We start from the raw sequence: 15,783 nt of genomic DNA, 5'->3' as shown, positions 1-15,783 counted from the left end.
CAGTGCGTTCTGCAGCATGTCTCCCGTACAGTGCTTTCTGCAGCATGTCTCCCGTACAGTGCGTTCTGCTGCATGTCTCCCTTACAGTGCGTTCTTCAGCATGTCTCCCGTACAGTGCGTTCTGCAGCATGTCTCCCGTACAGTGCGTTCTGCAGCATGTCTCCCGTACAGTGCGTTCTGCAGCATGTCTCCCATACAGTGCGTTCTTCAGCATGTCTCCCGTGCAGTGCGTTCTGCAGCATGTCTCCCGTACAGTGCGTTCTGCAGCATATCTCCTGTACAGTGCGTTCTGCAGCAGGTCTCCCGTACAGTGCGTTCTGCAGCATATCTCCTGTACAGTGCGTTCTGCAGCATGTCTCCCGTACAGTGCTTTCTGCAGCATGTCCCCGGTACAGTGCGTTCTGCAGCATGTTTCCCGTACAGTGCGTTCTGCAGCATATCTCCCGTACAGTGCGTTCTGCAGCATGTCTCCCGTACAGTGCATTCTGCAGCATGTCTTCAGTACAGTGCGTTCTGCAGCATGTCTCCCGTACAGTGCGTTCTGTAGCATGTCTCCCGTACAGTGCATACTGCAGCATGTCTCCCGTACAGTGCGTTCTACAGCATGTCTCCCGTACAGTGCGTTCTGCAGCATATCTCCCGTACAGTGCATTCTGCAGCATGTCTTCAGTACAGTGCGTTCTGCAATAAGGATACACAGTTAACTTAAGTTTCACCTTTAGATGACTTTTATTTAATGATTTGTACATTCCATGCTGCAACCTTTTTCTCAGTAAGCTACCAATGTGCATAAGGTGTCTAACACTAACACTTTTGTTATTCGTCGTTACATTTAGAACATGTCAGACTTATCGTCATCTTCATCATCACCCTCCTCAGGAGAGAGAATTGACTAACATAGGAGAGGAATGGGTTAAACATCCTGTGAGGGTTGGACCTAGCTGTGAGGTAGTACAGCCTTAGGAAAGGGGGAGGGTTAAGGTATATATAGGCTGGAGTGGCCATTTTAGGTCTCTTTGCTTGCTGAAATTTCTTGTGAGTACTGCTTGGCAGATTTTCATTTAAATTCATTCGAATTTAATTTCATTCGTTTAAATTTACAAGTTTATTTAACTTGAAAGCATGGCCTCCAGCCGCCCACGCCGGTTCGCTGGCGCCCCAGCCCGTTACCTGTCTGGTGAGGCTGGCCCCGGGGCAGGGGTGCCCGGCTCCGATGTGGCCATTTCTTCCCCTGGGGCCCCTCTGAGAGCTAGGGGTACGGAGCGTAGAACCCGCTCCGCTGGGGAGATGGACGGGTCCCCCTCTACGAGAGGGCGCACTCGGCGGTCCGGGGCGGCTGGGCAGTCTGGCCGCACGGAGTGGGGCGACCAACAGCCCTCACCTCCGGGGTCGGCCAGGGGTGCCGGGTACACGGGCGCCCGCGGGCGCGCGTCGGCGCGCCCTGCCGGGCGCCTTTCGGCATCCGCTCTGGTAGCTCCCGCACCCGCTCTCTTGCCGGGGCCGGGTAGAGGCCTCAGGCGGGGGGCGGGAACCGGTCGGGAGAACGCTACGATCCGGGCTGGGCCTGTTGCGGTGCCCAGCGCGCGATCGACCAGGAGCCTGGGCCTGCCGGCGGGTGCTCTGGGAGAGACCGCAGCTGTGGGCGCTCAGGCAGCAAGTGGTGGGGCGCGCGCACAGCGTGCGCGCGCGCCCACACGAGGCTCCGGCGGCGTCTCTCGCGCACGAGTGCGCGCATCGGCGCCGCAGCCCTCCGTGTCCCCCCAGCCCTCTTCGTTACGGCCGGAGTCCGGCGCGACGAGGGGGGGGGGAGGAGGCCTGGCAGGGATCAACCAGGTAGTGGGGTGATCTATAACAGTGGTGCTGGGGACCCAGTACCACGGGCAATTATTTCCTCACGGCGCGGGGCCAACCCTGCTGGCGGTGCTGGCTCCGTCAGGCGGGGGGTGGGCCTCAGTGAGGGGTTAGAGCAGAGGTCAGGCATCACTCCAGGGGGGCGGGGGCGGGGTGGGTCCGGAAGTATACCCGTTTTTAGAGACCCTGGCGTTATTTGCCCCCCCCCCGGGGCCGGCCTGGCCGCGGGCCAGATGGGTCTGGGTTGCCTATGCCCAGCGGTGGCTCTAATCGCCGCGTGCCCCCGGCAAGGCAGTCATCAGGTGACGACGCGGCGTTACAAGGTCACGCTGAACCGCCCGGGGCGTTCGCGGCGGCCCTGGAGCTCGAGGGCGGGTCCAGGGAGGCGGCGGACGGCGCGGGCGCAGGTGCCTTTTCAGCCGCCCAGAGGGTTGCACGCGCGTGCCGGGAGCTGGGGGCGGCCGCAGCGCAGCTGCATTTACAGCCAAGGCGGGACGAGAGTTTGCAGTCACCTCGCACGCCGGCCTTAGGTCGGGCTGGGCGCACGCCATTTTTGTTGTCCGGGTCCCCTCCCCCTTTTCTGCCCACAGATGTTCAAGCGGATGCAAGGGTGTCGGAATCGGAGGACGAGGATGTTACATATGTCGCGACTGAGGAGTCTGGATCTGACCAATCTACGGCTTCAGGTGAGGCGGAGCAATTGGGGTCGGTTTCTAGTACGCCCTCGGGTTCGCGCAGCTCTTCCCCTTCCTCCTCCTCTTCCTCTTCTTCCTCTGCTTCCTCCTCTTCCCTTTCTTCGGCAAAGTCCGACGTCAGTAGTACGACAAAGGCGAAGAAAAGGGCGATTAAATACGCCAAGAAGGCGGCTGGGCAACAGGAGAGGCGTAAGAGGCGAAGGCGGCTTAGCAAAGAATCTCGCAAGGCCAGGAAGCGACGCGACTTGCCAGGCGTGGTCCGCTGCGAATATACCGCTGTCATGCGGGGGCTTAGGGATAGCTGCAGCAAGAGTATTCGCAGGGGGGACTACGTAGATGTCTTCGTCTTGACTAAAGACGCTAAAAAAAGAGTTTAAGGCGGCAACCGCTAAGAAGGGCATAGGGGCCGAGGCGTTCCGCACGTTTGATAACTGGCTGGCGGGGTTTTCGCGGCTTGCTACCTTGAAGACAGGCCAGACGAACATATGAATGTCATTCGGTACCTGCATCTCGTGCACGATATGCAACGCACGTCGGCGGGTGACGAATGGCGTAGGTATGATGAGGAATTCAGAGAGAAGCAGGACAGGTTACTTGTTATGGACTTCGGTTTCAAGGACGTGGAGGTATGGCTTAAGGTCACCAGGGCCTCGCAGCAGGCCAAGGAGCCCCGGAGCGCAGGGGCGGACGGACACCGTGCTGGGCCGTCCGCCCATGCGCCCGGCGCGGACGGCGGGTCGGCCAAGCCGGGTAGGTCGGCCGTCCGGGCTGGGAAACAGCCCGCAACGAAAGGATTATTTTTCGCGTTTAACAACGCTGCATGTTCCTACGGCAAGCAGTGTCGGTTCCGTCACGCTTGCCTCCATTGCGGGGGTTCCCACCCTGCCTCCTCCTGCTTCAAGAATACTCGGCAGGGTCCCCGGTCTAAGCAATCCTACTCGAGAGGGGCACCCGGCGGGGGCGCCCCACAGGGCGCCAACGCCAATTAGGTTAAAGGCTATGAGTAAATGGTTGGATTGGTATCCGAATAGGGAGGATGCCAGGTTTTTATATGCAGGTTTTAGTTTTGGTTTCCGCTTGCCTGTTGCGAGCGATGTTACAGTTCGGGCACAGAGGAACCTCCAGTCTGCTCGGGCCTTGCCTTTAGTGTTGCGGGAAAAGGTCGATAAGGAGGTCAGGCTGGGCAGGATGGAGGGGCCGTTTGCAACACCCCCAGTGGCGGGTCTCGTCATCTCCCCGGTGGGGGTGGTCCCCAAGAAAACACCCGGTTCCTTCCGACTGATCCAACACCTTTCCTACCCAGCGGGGTCCTCGGTCAACGACGCTATACCTCCGGGTCATTGCTCGGTAGTGTATCAGTCATTTGACGAGGCGCTTAATTTGGTCCGCAGCTACGGCGCTGGGGCCCTCATGGCAAAGATTGACGTCGAATCCGCTTTTCGGTTGCTACCCCTCCATCCGGACTCATTCCGTTTTATGGGTTTCCGGATTGGATCGGAATATTTCATTGACAAATGTTTGCCGATGGGATGTTCTGTTTCATGCTCGTATTTTGAACGTTTTAGCACCTTCCTGCATTGGTGCGTGGAGTCTTCGTCGGGTGGGCACGGGGTTGCCCACTACCTCGACGATTTCCTTTGTACAGGGCCGGCGGATTCGCCACGGTGCGGCAACTTGCTTTTCAGTATACGAGCTTTGTTTTGTCACTTCGGAGTGCCAGTGGCCGAGGACAAAACGGAGGGACCGGTGTCTTGCCTCTCATTTCTGGGAATCGAGATCGACACGGTGGCAGGCGAATGTCGCCTTCCTTTGGACAAAGTGGCTAAGCTTCGCGAAGCCATTGGCCAATTCATGGGTTCGCGCAAGGTTAAGCTGCGGCAGGCACAATCCTTGCTGGGCATGTTTAACTTTGCTTGTCGGGTCATCCCGATGGGCAGGGTTTTCTGCCGGAAGTTAGAAAGAGCGACCGCGGGGTGTGCTAGGCCGCACCACTTTGTACGCTTGCCCGCTGAGTTAAAAAGGGATCTGGCTGTATGGGCCTCGTTCCTGGAGGATTTCAACGGTGTGCGCATATGGCAGGCACCAACGGTCGACAGCGCCAGATTGCAGCTTTTCACCGACGCGGCAGGAGCCTCCGGTTTTGGTTGCTATCTTGAGGGATCTTGGTGCGCGGCATCATGGCCGGCGGGCTGGCACCAGGCGGGTTTGACTAAGGACCTTCTGCTCCTGGAACTCTTTCCCATCATGGTTGCGCTGGAAATCTGGGGCGAGCGGCTAGCGCATCGCCGCATCCTGTTCAGATGCGACAATCTGGGCGTGGTGCACGCGATTAACAACCAGAGGGCAAAATCGCTGGTAGTGCTTCGGGTGCTAGGGCAGTTGCTGCTTACTTGCCTGCGCAGGAACGTGTGGTTCCGGGCACAACACTTACCGGGTTTAGAGAATGGGGTCGCTGACGCGCTATCACGAGGGCAATGGGAGAGGTTTTACTGGTTGGCTCCTGAAGCCGAGGAACAAGGTTTTCATTGTCCCGGTTATGTCTGGCAGGTCATCGAGCCGGACTGGAAGGTCTAGCACTACGTTCGGTAGCGCCATCCACGCTTAAGGCTTACAAGCAGGCCTGGGGCGAATGGGAAGAATTTGCTAGAGGACGGAAGCAACGAGGTAAGAGCGGGCATCGGATGATGCTTTCTTTTATTTGGCAGCTTTATGTTTCGGGTAGGTCTAGAGCGGTGGTGTCCCGGTACTTGGCTGGCATTGCATTCTTCTGCAGAATTAAGGGTGTTCCCGATTTGACGAAAAGTGGCATTCTGCTTAAGGCTATGAAAGGATGGGCGCGCGTGGCGCCTACGCCGCCTGACAGAAGGCGGCCCATTGATGCGGCGTTGCTGCCAGGCATCATTGGGTCGGTTGGAGCCATCGCATCATCTATGTTTGAATCGCTGCTTTTTAGATTGGCGTTCTCTATGGCTTACCACGGCGCCTTTAGGATATCGGAGTTGGTAGCGCCTTCTAAGCAAACTGATTCGCGCATGCTAGTAGAGGACGTAGTGGTGAGTGGGAGGTCCTTGCTGTGCAGATTGCGACGCTCTAAGACGGACCAGGTGGGGAAGGGCCGATGGGTCACCCTGGTTCCGGCACTTGAGGAGAGCATATGCCCAGTACGGTTGGTAGTACAATATGAGGCAGTGAGGCCCGACTGTCGGGGGTCGTGGTTGCTGCACTATGACGGGCTGCCAGTAACGAAGTTCCAATTTCGGTGGATGATGGGTCGCTGTCTGACGAGCATGGGCCTTTCCCCCTCCCACTTCGGTACACACTCCTTCCGCATTGGGGCTGCTACGGCGGCAGCGGCCGCGGGTTTTTCGGGAGCCCAAATCCAGGCGGTGGGACGATGGAAGTCGTCCTGTTATAAGCGGTACATTCGCCCCGTCGCCTGAGATACTTTGCTTAAGCGTAGCTTGCATCAATAAGTTAGAGTAAGATAATGTTTTGCTTGGTGTTATGCATATGTTATGTTCGCTGTATGTTGGTTCGTTTACCCGTTTGTGATCCTACTCAGGGATTAGCCACTTGCCGCTGCGGGCGTGAGCCGGCAGCGGGGGTCTGGAGTTATTTTGCGATTTTTGCCTGACTTGACGGACTGAATTCTAATCTTTAATTCGGCTAATCTGTTCTAATCAAAGTCCCTCAGCAGGTTTTTATGCTTTCACCTCCAGCTGAGTTATTTCATGTTTTACCCCTTTTTATACCCCCCCCCCCTTGTTAATTTCGTTTTGATTCTTTTGCCTTTCCCTTAATGTCTTAATGCTTTTACTTCAAATTGGCTAGGAGCTCGGGAGATCGGCTAGGCCGTGACTGCTGCGACATTAGGAAACAATAAAAAAAAATTTCTTTTGGCAGATCCTTCAGGTTAACATAATACATGCTATGGCGTAGAATTATAGTAACACATTTTACCCCTTTTTCCTTCCATTCAGGTTGTTTCGCTGATGGCTTGTCCATTTGGGTGGTCGGCCACTCGTATGTCTTCTGGGCAGCAAGGTTTTTGGCCTCTGATACTTCTCAGAGGTTTCCTAGAGGTCAGGGAATCAGATGGCTTGGTTGGCGAGGTATGATGTGGACAGATCTATTGAGTAGACTAGTCAGTCAGGCCAGGAAGCATGGAGTTCCCAAGGTTTTGGTTGTCCACTTAGGTGGCAACGACCTAGGGAAGAGGACTTCCTTGGAGCTACGGTGGGCCATGATACAAGATCTGGCAAAGGTGGCCGCAGCATGGACCAATTGTATATTGGTATTTTCCCTGATGGTGCCAAGGTTGAGTTGGCGAGGTGTGGAGGACGGACGCGTAATAGATGAGGCCAGGATAAAGGTGAATGGGGCGGTGGCGAAGTGGGTCTTGGCCCACGGAGGTAAAGTCGTTCGCCACCCTAAGATTCGGTTCCGAGACAAACACCTTTTTCGGCCTGATGGTGTGCATCTATCCAATGAGGGGATGATGTTTTTTCTGGAGGATCTGTTCCTAGTGTTGCAGGAGTTAGGGTAGTTTATGGTGGCGGTGCGAGGACTCTGGGATGGAGTCCTTCGCTGTTGGCGGAAAAGAACGGCAGTTTGTAGTTGTATGGTTTTTTATAGGTAGTAAGTTTCAGTGTTATATGGTTTAGGTGCACTCACCTCCATCGACTTAATGGCCGCTCGACCACCCATCCGGGAGGCAGCGGCAGGGCACCCAGGAGCGGTGGGAAGTCACTGTGGGGGCTGTGTTGACACCTATTACCGGTTTGGATAGGGTGCTGGACGGTTCCGGTCAGTTTACCAATTTAAGTTTACCAATAGTTTAATAGAGCCGTTCTTTTTTCTGCCACCATTATGCCGGCTGATTCGGCATCTTAACAAAATTTTCCCAATTACAGGTTTTGCTATGGTTAGGGTCAAATAAATAGCTAGCAATTTTTCTGCCAAAATCATGTCTCCGTGTCTTTATTTACTGGTATAGAAGGTAACTAAGGTTTACTTCAATAAAAGGGGTCCACCAAATATCACTAGGATGTTTAGGAGAGAGAATTGACTAACATAGGAGAGGAATGGGTTAAACATCCTGTGAGGGGTGGACCTAGCTGTGAGGTAGTACAGCCTTAGGAAAGGGGGAGGGTTAAGGTATATATAGGCTGGAGTGGCCATTTTAGGTCTCTTTGCTTGCTGAAATTTCTTCCCGCCCTCCCGCCCTAAGGGTAGAGGTTGTTTTGTTTGACGCGGAGTGCATTGGCGGTTAATTGATTAGCTGTTTTCATTCGTTGGCTATTTATAGGCGGAAAAGAACGGCAGTTTGTAGTTGTATGGTTTTTTATAGGTAGTAAGTTTCAGTGTTATATGGTTTAGGTGCACTCACCTCCATCGACTTAATGGCCGCTCGACCACCCATCCGGGAGGCAGCGGCAGGGCACCCAGGAGCGGTGGGAAGTCACTGTGGGGGTTGTGTTGACACCTATTACCGGTTTGGATAGGGTGCTGGACGGTTCCGGTCAGTTTACCAATTTAAGTTTACCAATAGTTTAATAGAGCCGTTCTTTTTTCTGCCACCATTATGCCGGCTGATTCGGCATCTTAACAAAATTTTCCCAATTACAGGTTTTGCTATGGTTAGGGTCAAATAAATAGCTAGCAATTTTTCTGCCAAAATCATGTCTCCGTGTCTTTATTTACTGGTATAGAAGGTAACTAAGGTTTACTTCAATAAAAGGGGTCCACCAAATATCACTAGGATGTTTACTGTTGTTAATATCGTCGTCATCATCACCACACAATATTAGGTCATGCCCACTGGAATCCACCGTTACAGAAGAAGTTTACGTTTGTTGTAATTGGTGGCACAGGTCTTCCTCATAGAATTTGTCATTCATTTTAATTAACATGTGTTTTTCCACATTTCTGGAAGTAGCCTCCTACGCAGATCGTTCACAAGGTTCCCAGCTGTGCGAAAGACCGTTTCCGATTACATACTGGAGGGTGGGCAGCTTAAGAACACCAGAGTGAGGGGGTAATTCCAAGTTGATCGCAGCAGGTAAGTTTTTAGCAGTTGGGCAAAACCATGGCCCTCATTCCGAGTTGTTCGCTCGCAAGCTGCTTTTAGCAGCATTGCACACGCTAAGCCGCCGCCTACTGGGAGTGAATCTTAGCTTAGCAAAATTGCGAACGAAAAATTCTCTAAATTGCGAATAGAAATTTCTTAGCAGTTTCTGAGTAGCTCGACACTTACTCTGCCACTGCGATCAGTTCAGTCAGTTTCGTTCCTGGTTTGACGTCACAAACACACCCAGCGTTCGCCCAGACACTCCCCCGTTTCTCCAGCCACTCCCGCGTTTTTCCCAGAAACGGCAGCGTTTTTTCACACACTCCCATAAAACTGCCAGTTTCCGCCCAGAAACACCCACTTCCTGTCAATCACATTACAATCACCAGAACGAAGAAAAAACCTCGTAATGCCGTGAGTAAAATACCTAACTGCATAGCAAATTTACTTGGCGCAGTCGCAGTGCGAACATTGCGCATGCGCAATTAGCGGAAAATCGCTGCAATGCAAAGAAAATTACAGAGCGAACAACTCAGAATGAGGGCCCATGTGCACTGCAGGAGAGGCAGATTTAACATGTGCAGAGAGAGTTAGATTTGGGTGTGGTGTGTTCAATCTGCAATCTAATTTGCAGTGTAACAATAAAGCAGCCAGTATTTACCCTACACAGAAACACTATAACCCGCCCAAATCATACTTGCCTACTTTTGAAAAAGCATTTCAGGGAGATTGTGAAAGTAACACCTATCAGCGCGGACATGTACTGCTACATCAGAGAGGCGTGTCATGAAAATGACTTACATCCAAATGTAAATGAGCCTCAAAGTTAGTAAGATCTACTTGTTGAAGAAAATACTCTTATATTTTGCAGGATTTGTTTGTGTATTGTGTTTTACAAGAGGTTCCATATACTGTAAGTGGCCTCAAGAAACCTTTAAAATGCATCCAGCCATAGGGATCATTGTGCCTTATAACCAATACAGAGAAATGGCACTGATGATACCATTTAAATGTATGTATTTTTTATTTCTTTTTTTCAGGGAGATTGAGGGACCATTCAGGGAGTGAGGGAGATTGCTACTATTTCAGGGAGTCTCCTGCAGAATGAGGGAGGGTAGGCAACTATGACCCAAATCTAGCTCTTTCTGCAAATGTTATATCTGCCCCCCCCCCCCTGCAGTGCACATGGTTTTGCCCAACTACTAAAAAATTTCCTGCTGCGATCAACTTGGAATTACCCCCTGAGTGTGTACAAGGGGCTCCAAAGTGCCTTTTTCTCCTCCCAGTATTCAGCCTAGAATGGCACCCTGCAGCCAGGATTTCTGTTGCAGTCTCTACGGCCTCCCCCTGCCCCCCAAGTGTCCTGTGGCCGTGTCTCCTTCATGACATCACCGATCCTGGCGCCGGGTGGCCCTGCCCTCTTAGTGATGCTGTTTTTCAGAGGACATGTCTGGTACATAGTGGCGGATCCAGGAGGGGGGGGGGGGTACTCGGGCATGTGCCCCCCCTGTCATTTGTGGCAGTTTTTTTATTTTTCTAATTGGAGAGCAGCAGCCGTATCACTCTCCCTCCCCCCCAACCCTATGTGTCCCCGGCGCCGCACAGGGAGATGACGGGCGCCCACTGAGATTGTGTTACCAGCGGCCGCCCGTCTCTCCTCACCGAAAGCCGGAGGCAGAAGCTCAGTACTGAGCTCCGGCTTCCGGCGCTGTCACTGTGCAGCGTGTGCTATGGGAGAGATGTCAGTCATGACGTCTCTCTCATAGTGCTGAGGAGCGGACGCCAAGAGAGGAGGACTGCAGCGGTCTGGAAGCGGGAACGGGGCTCGGTAAGCATGATGTTTTTTTTCTTCCTTAGTGCAGCGGGGGCATCTACTGGGGGCAAACTATGGGTGGGACATTACTACTGGGGGGCATCAACAAGGGGCATTACTACTGGGGGGTCATTACTACTGGGGGCATTAATACTGGGGAGCATCTACTAGGGGCATTACTACTGGGGGGTCATCTATTGGGGGCAAACTCCTGGGGGGCATTACTACTGGGGGCAAACTACTGGAGGACATTATTACTGGGGTGCATCTACTGGGGGCAAACTACTGGGGGACATTATTACTGGGGGCCAACTACAAGGGGGCAAACTACTGGGGGTAAGCTACAAGGGGGCAAACTACAAAGGGGATAACTACTGGGGGCAAACTACAGGAGGGCATTACTACTGGCGGCGTAACTACAGGGGCATTACTACTTGGGGGCTAAACTACAGGGGGGGCCAAACTACTGGGGGCATAACTACAGGGGCCAAACTACTGGGGGCATTACTACTGGGGGCTAAACTACAAGGGTGCATAACTACAGGGGCTAAACTACAATGGGGCAAACTACTGGGGGCATTACTACTGGCGGCTAAACTACAAGCAGGCAAACTACTGGGAGCATTACCACTGGGAGGCTAAACTAGAGGGGGGGGGGGTAAACTACTGGGGTCATAACTGCAGGGCCATTACCACTGGGGGCATAACTACTAGGGCGCTAAACGACTGGGGGCATTACTAATGGGGGCAATACGGGCGTTGCATAAGGGGCACCACTACTATGGGGTCTATATAAGGGGCACTATCAGTACAGTGGACATTGCATAATGAGCACTACAACTGTGGGCACTGTATAAGAAGCGCTACTGTGGTGGGCATTATGTGTATTACGGGGTGCTACTACTGTGGGCATTATTACTATTGTGTGACCACGCCCCATTCTTTTGGAGACCACGGCCCTTTTTTGTGGCGCGCGCAATACCTTTATTACTTGGGCGCCGTGGGGAGGGGGTGAGTTCCACCACCTCTCTAGGACTACTTAAAGCACTGCCGCCCGCCCACTATGCAAGTACTCCAGCCGCAGCCAGAGCAGTGAGGGGCCGGACATCCCACATATCCAGGCTGGCAGCCTCTCACTGCGCTGCTGCGGCTGGAGTATTTGCATAGTGGGCGGCATCCTGCTGGTACTAGTCCAACCTACCATGGAGCGCCTCACATTGAAGAACGGAGCTGCTGCGTCGGGTATGATGGCTGAGAAACAGCTTCCGAACTCAGCTGCTGAGCCTAAACACTGGTGCCAGGAAGCAGGCTTAGGTAAGCAGGAGGGGGGCTGGTCAGCTTTGCTGCTGAGAGGCAGCCCCTGTGACCAATTCACTACTCACTTCCCTGGCTGCAGCCCACACATGAGAGGTCTCTTCAACCCCACACTCACACACTGACACACACACGCTGCCTCCTGCCCCTCACACGCTGCCTCCTGCCCCCTGCACCTCAGACGCTGCCCCCTGCCCCTCACACCCTGCCCCTCACACCCTGCCACCTGCTCCTCACACGCTGCCCCCTGCCTCTCACACACTGCCCCCTATACCCTGCCCCTCACACGCTGCCCCCTGCCCCTCACACGCTGCCCCCTGTGCCCAGCACCTCACACACTGCCCCCTGCACCCTAACCCTCACACACTGCCCCCTGCCCCTCAAACGCTGCCCCCTGCACACTGCACCTCACATGCACCGAAGCCGCACGCAAATATACTTGCCCCTTCCATGGTGCCCCCCCCCTAATATTTTCTTCTGGATCCGCCCCTACTGATACAAGTGTAACAGGGGAACTTATATCCTGAATGTTCCTTTTGGGGTATTCTTACAGTTGCCACGAGGAGCTCTGGCTCAGTACACATGCAGTCTCATGGGATTTAACGACACTACCCTGCGAGACACAGACCAGTTGGGGTGTACTGGGAGAGCTTACGGGAGCTGTTCCTTATCGACGCCGGGGAGCAGCTGCGGACTAAACCAGAGCAGTGAGGAGATGCCCAGTTCTTGCTGCGTCGATAGAGCACAGGTCACCCCCCTCAGGGGAGGGAGCAGCCCTGGGGACCTGATGAACGGCGGCTGTACAAGGAACCCACGCTGCCAGGAGCAGGATGGCGCTGGGTGACTGCAGATGGATGAGCTGCAATACCACGGCGATAAAGACGCTAATAGATTCAGACGTTAGGCGTCCATGCCATGCCCTGATATTTACTCTGTGACTTTTAGCTGGGTCACAGTATTGCAGCACGGGGTTCTTAGCACAGATGGTAAATGTGTGCTCAATACAGGAATAAAACATACTTCTATATACTGAGCAAACTTAACCCCCCCCCCCCCCTCATATGGTGTTTGTATTTGCAGGTTTGTATGTCAGGCGGGGAGTTGGACCTCGGAGGTATTTGACAGCATGTATGGTAGTGGGGGCCCCCACAACTTCGTTGTCCCTGGGCCTCCACCTGCCTTAATCGCCCGTGTGAGGTGGAGTGGAGACTGCAGACCAGCTTCCCCTTCTCGAGAGTCAATATATAGAGCAGGGATGTGCAGTCAGGGTAGGCAGAGCTCCCCTTTCATACTCCCCATCAAAAACCTGAGCTTTTATATAAAAACGATTAGAATGACACAAAGAAGATATTTATAACATAAACATCTTCTTTGTTTATTGTAATCCTGTTTATAGCTAACACTCACCAGCTTTGTGGAGATCCTTGGAGCTGGAGGGAGACGAGAGATAAGGCAGAAACAGTTCTGCCTTTATTCTAGTCAGACACTGCTTTGCAGAGCTGGGGGCAGGGCCACACCATGGGCTGTAACGCTGCACAGAAAGGGAGCTAATAGAGGCATGCCTCTGAGTGTGGGGGTGGGCCTTGTGCACTGATGGACACTTGGATGTGTCATGTGACCAGGAAGTGCACTGTAGTCGGAGATCAGTCAGCAGCAGCAAGAGAAGACACAGGGATGCAGGTAGGAGACTCAATGGACACTGTAGCTTAGTGCAGTGAGGGGAGAGTTACAGTGAATAGAGGGTGAGACAGACTCCCAGGATTCAGACCCATCCCATGTGTGCCTCCCCAGCTATTCACCTCACCATACGTCACTGACATAGAGGCATACCTGAGCTCTTTTTACTTGATTGAATAAAATGAAACTTAAAAGAGATATAATTATTCTTGTCTGGGATTATCCTGCTTACCTCTCTGACCTGCTAAGAGGATAGAGAACCAAAAAAGTGCGGAAGGATCCACCATCACCGATAAGGTTTGAGAACATACAGTAGTCTCACACCCCTTAGTGGGGTATTACAAATATATACTGTATACAATGATGTAAATTCCTATTATGATGGCGGACACAGCGGCAAGATCCGGTGTCTGTTCATTTGCATGCCTCAGCTTGGACTCAGCGGTGGCTCCAGAAATTAGTATTGCATGCTGGGTGATTTTGTGGAAACTAAAGTTTTTATATCACGCTTGCTGAGACTTGAATTAGTAAAGCAATTAAATATCCGCAGGGATTAGTATTTTTATCACACAACGGTAGTTTCTGTACTTTGCAGGTTTTTATTTTTTATTTTTAGACTATCAATAATGTTTAACCACTTAACTGACGATTTATTTAGCCAAAAACCGCTCCGATATTGTCGTTTTTTTTTAATGAGTGAATTAGGTGAAGAACATGAATTTAACCCTATCCCAAATGATTTTAGTAAAAAGAAAAGAAAAAATAATAATATTTCTTCCAAACATCGAAACATCGATCGAGAACATTGTGAGCATCGGAAACATCGGGAACATTGCGTCTTTCTTTTTGAAGGCCGGCACAGCCTCCAGGTATACAGGGGGGGTGGGGGTGGGGGCATCTAGGGAGGGTTAATTTACACTCCCCAGTGGCTACCATTGTCTGCAGCCGCTGGAGGGGGAAATCCTGCCGTGCTGAACGATCAGCAGTGATCGGCAGCACGGCAATCAGTGGGGGAGAGTGCAGGGAGGCAGAGGGACCTTCCGGTCCCTCTGACAGCAGCAGTGGAGAGAAGTTTCCCTTCCCTGCCGCTGCTAACACTCTCTATCTGACTGGTCGCATCCTGTGCAACCAGGTCACATAGAGCACTTGCAGGCATGATCGCATCTGATGGCAAGTGGTTAATGAAAGTTTATCTCCCCTACCTTTATGTCCTGAACTCTGGGGGTAATTCAGACCTGATCGCAGCAGCAAATTTGTTAGCAGTTGGGCAAAACTATGGGGGTCATTCCGAGTTGTTCGCTCGCAAGCTGCTTTTAGCAGCTTTGCACACGCTAAGCCGCCGCCTACTGGGAGTGAATCTTAGCTTATCAAAATTGCGAACGAAAGATTAGCAAAATTGCGAATAGCCACTTCTTAGCAGTTTCTGAGTAGCTCCACACTTACTCGGCAACTGCGATCAGTTCAGTCAGTTTCGTTCCTGGTTTGACGTCACAAACACACCCAGCGTTCGCCCAGACACTCCTCCATTTCTCCAGCCACTCCCGCGTTTTTCCCAGAAACGGCAGCGTTTTTTCACACACACCCATAAAACGGCCAGTTTCCGCCCAGAAACACCCACTTCCTGTTAATCACATTACGATCACCAGAACGAAGAAAAAACCTCGTAATGCCGTGAGTAAAATTCCTAACTGCATAGCAAATTTACTTGGCGCAGTCGCACTGCGGACATTGCGCATGCGCATTAGCGACTAATCGCTCCGTTGCGAGAAAAAAATAACGAGCGAACAACTCGGAATGACCCCCCATGTGCACTGCAGGTGGGGCAGATGTAACATGTGCAGAGAGAGTTAGATTTGGGTGGGATGTGTTCAAACTGAAATCTAATTTGCAGTGTAAAAATAAAGCAGACAGTATTTACCCTGCACAGAAACAATATAACCCACCCAAATCTAACTCTCTCTGCACATGTTACATCTGCCCCAACTGCAGTGCACCTGGTTTTGCCCAACTGATCAGGTCTGAATTATCCCCTATATCTGATAAAGTATGCCAGCTTGGTGCTTGCCCCTTTAAAAAAAAAATCCAAGTTCGGCTGGCATTCCGCACGTCGGGCAAACTCGGACTCCATTACATCCTGCCCAGGTTGTCCACTCACACCTGATTGTTATCCCATAGATTGAAAATACTTTACCTTCAAAATATCTGGTAAGTCTAAAGGCTCACATAATTTTGCCACCCACAGATGGCAAAAAAATGAGCATGTTTAATTTTTTTTGTCTCATTTGTTTGATTTGGTTCTTTTTATCTACTTGTAGGAATTGTGTGAAACTCTGAGGTAGTTCTAGGCCAAATGTCACCAGAAA

General features: G+C 52.3%; 1 protein-coding gene across 1 annotated transcript; it reads left to right on the top strand.

Moving 5' to 3' along the window:
* Positions 1-956: 956 nt before the first annotated feature.
* LOC135055705 (uncharacterized) lies at positions 957-8,265 on the top strand. Its single transcript, XM_063960078.1, has 2 exons — positions 957-2,537; positions 5,094-8,265. The coding sequence occupies exons 1-2, from the start codon at positions 2,102-2,104 to the stop codon at positions 5,984-5,986; spliced, it is 1,329 nt and encodes a 442-aa protein (XP_063816148.1). The 5' UTR covers positions 957-2,101; the 3' UTR covers positions 5,987-8,265.
* The last annotated feature ends 7,518 nt before the right edge of the window (positions 8,266-15,783 follow it).

Source organism: Pseudophryne corroboree, chromosome 1 (assembly GCF_028390025.1).
Source record: "Pseudophryne corroboree isolate aPseCor3 chromosome 1, aPseCor3.hap2, whole genome shotgun sequence".
In the NCBI taxonomy this organism is placed as follows: domain Eukaryota; kingdom Metazoa; phylum Chordata; class Amphibia; order Anura; family Myobatrachidae; genus Pseudophryne; species Pseudophryne corroboree.
This window is presented reverse-complemented; position numbering and strand designations above follow the sequence as displayed.

Excerpts from the sequence above, each read along its gene's own strand:
- LOC135055705 (XM_063960078.1), top strand. The coding sequence starts at position 2,102 with ATGCCCAGCGGTGGCTCTAATCGCCGCGTGCCCCCGGCAAGGCAGTCA. Across the intron at positions 2,538-5,093 it reads TGACCAATCTACGGCTTCAG|GTCATCGAGCCGGACTGGAA; the intron begins GTGAGGCGGAGC and ends TATGTCTGGCAG.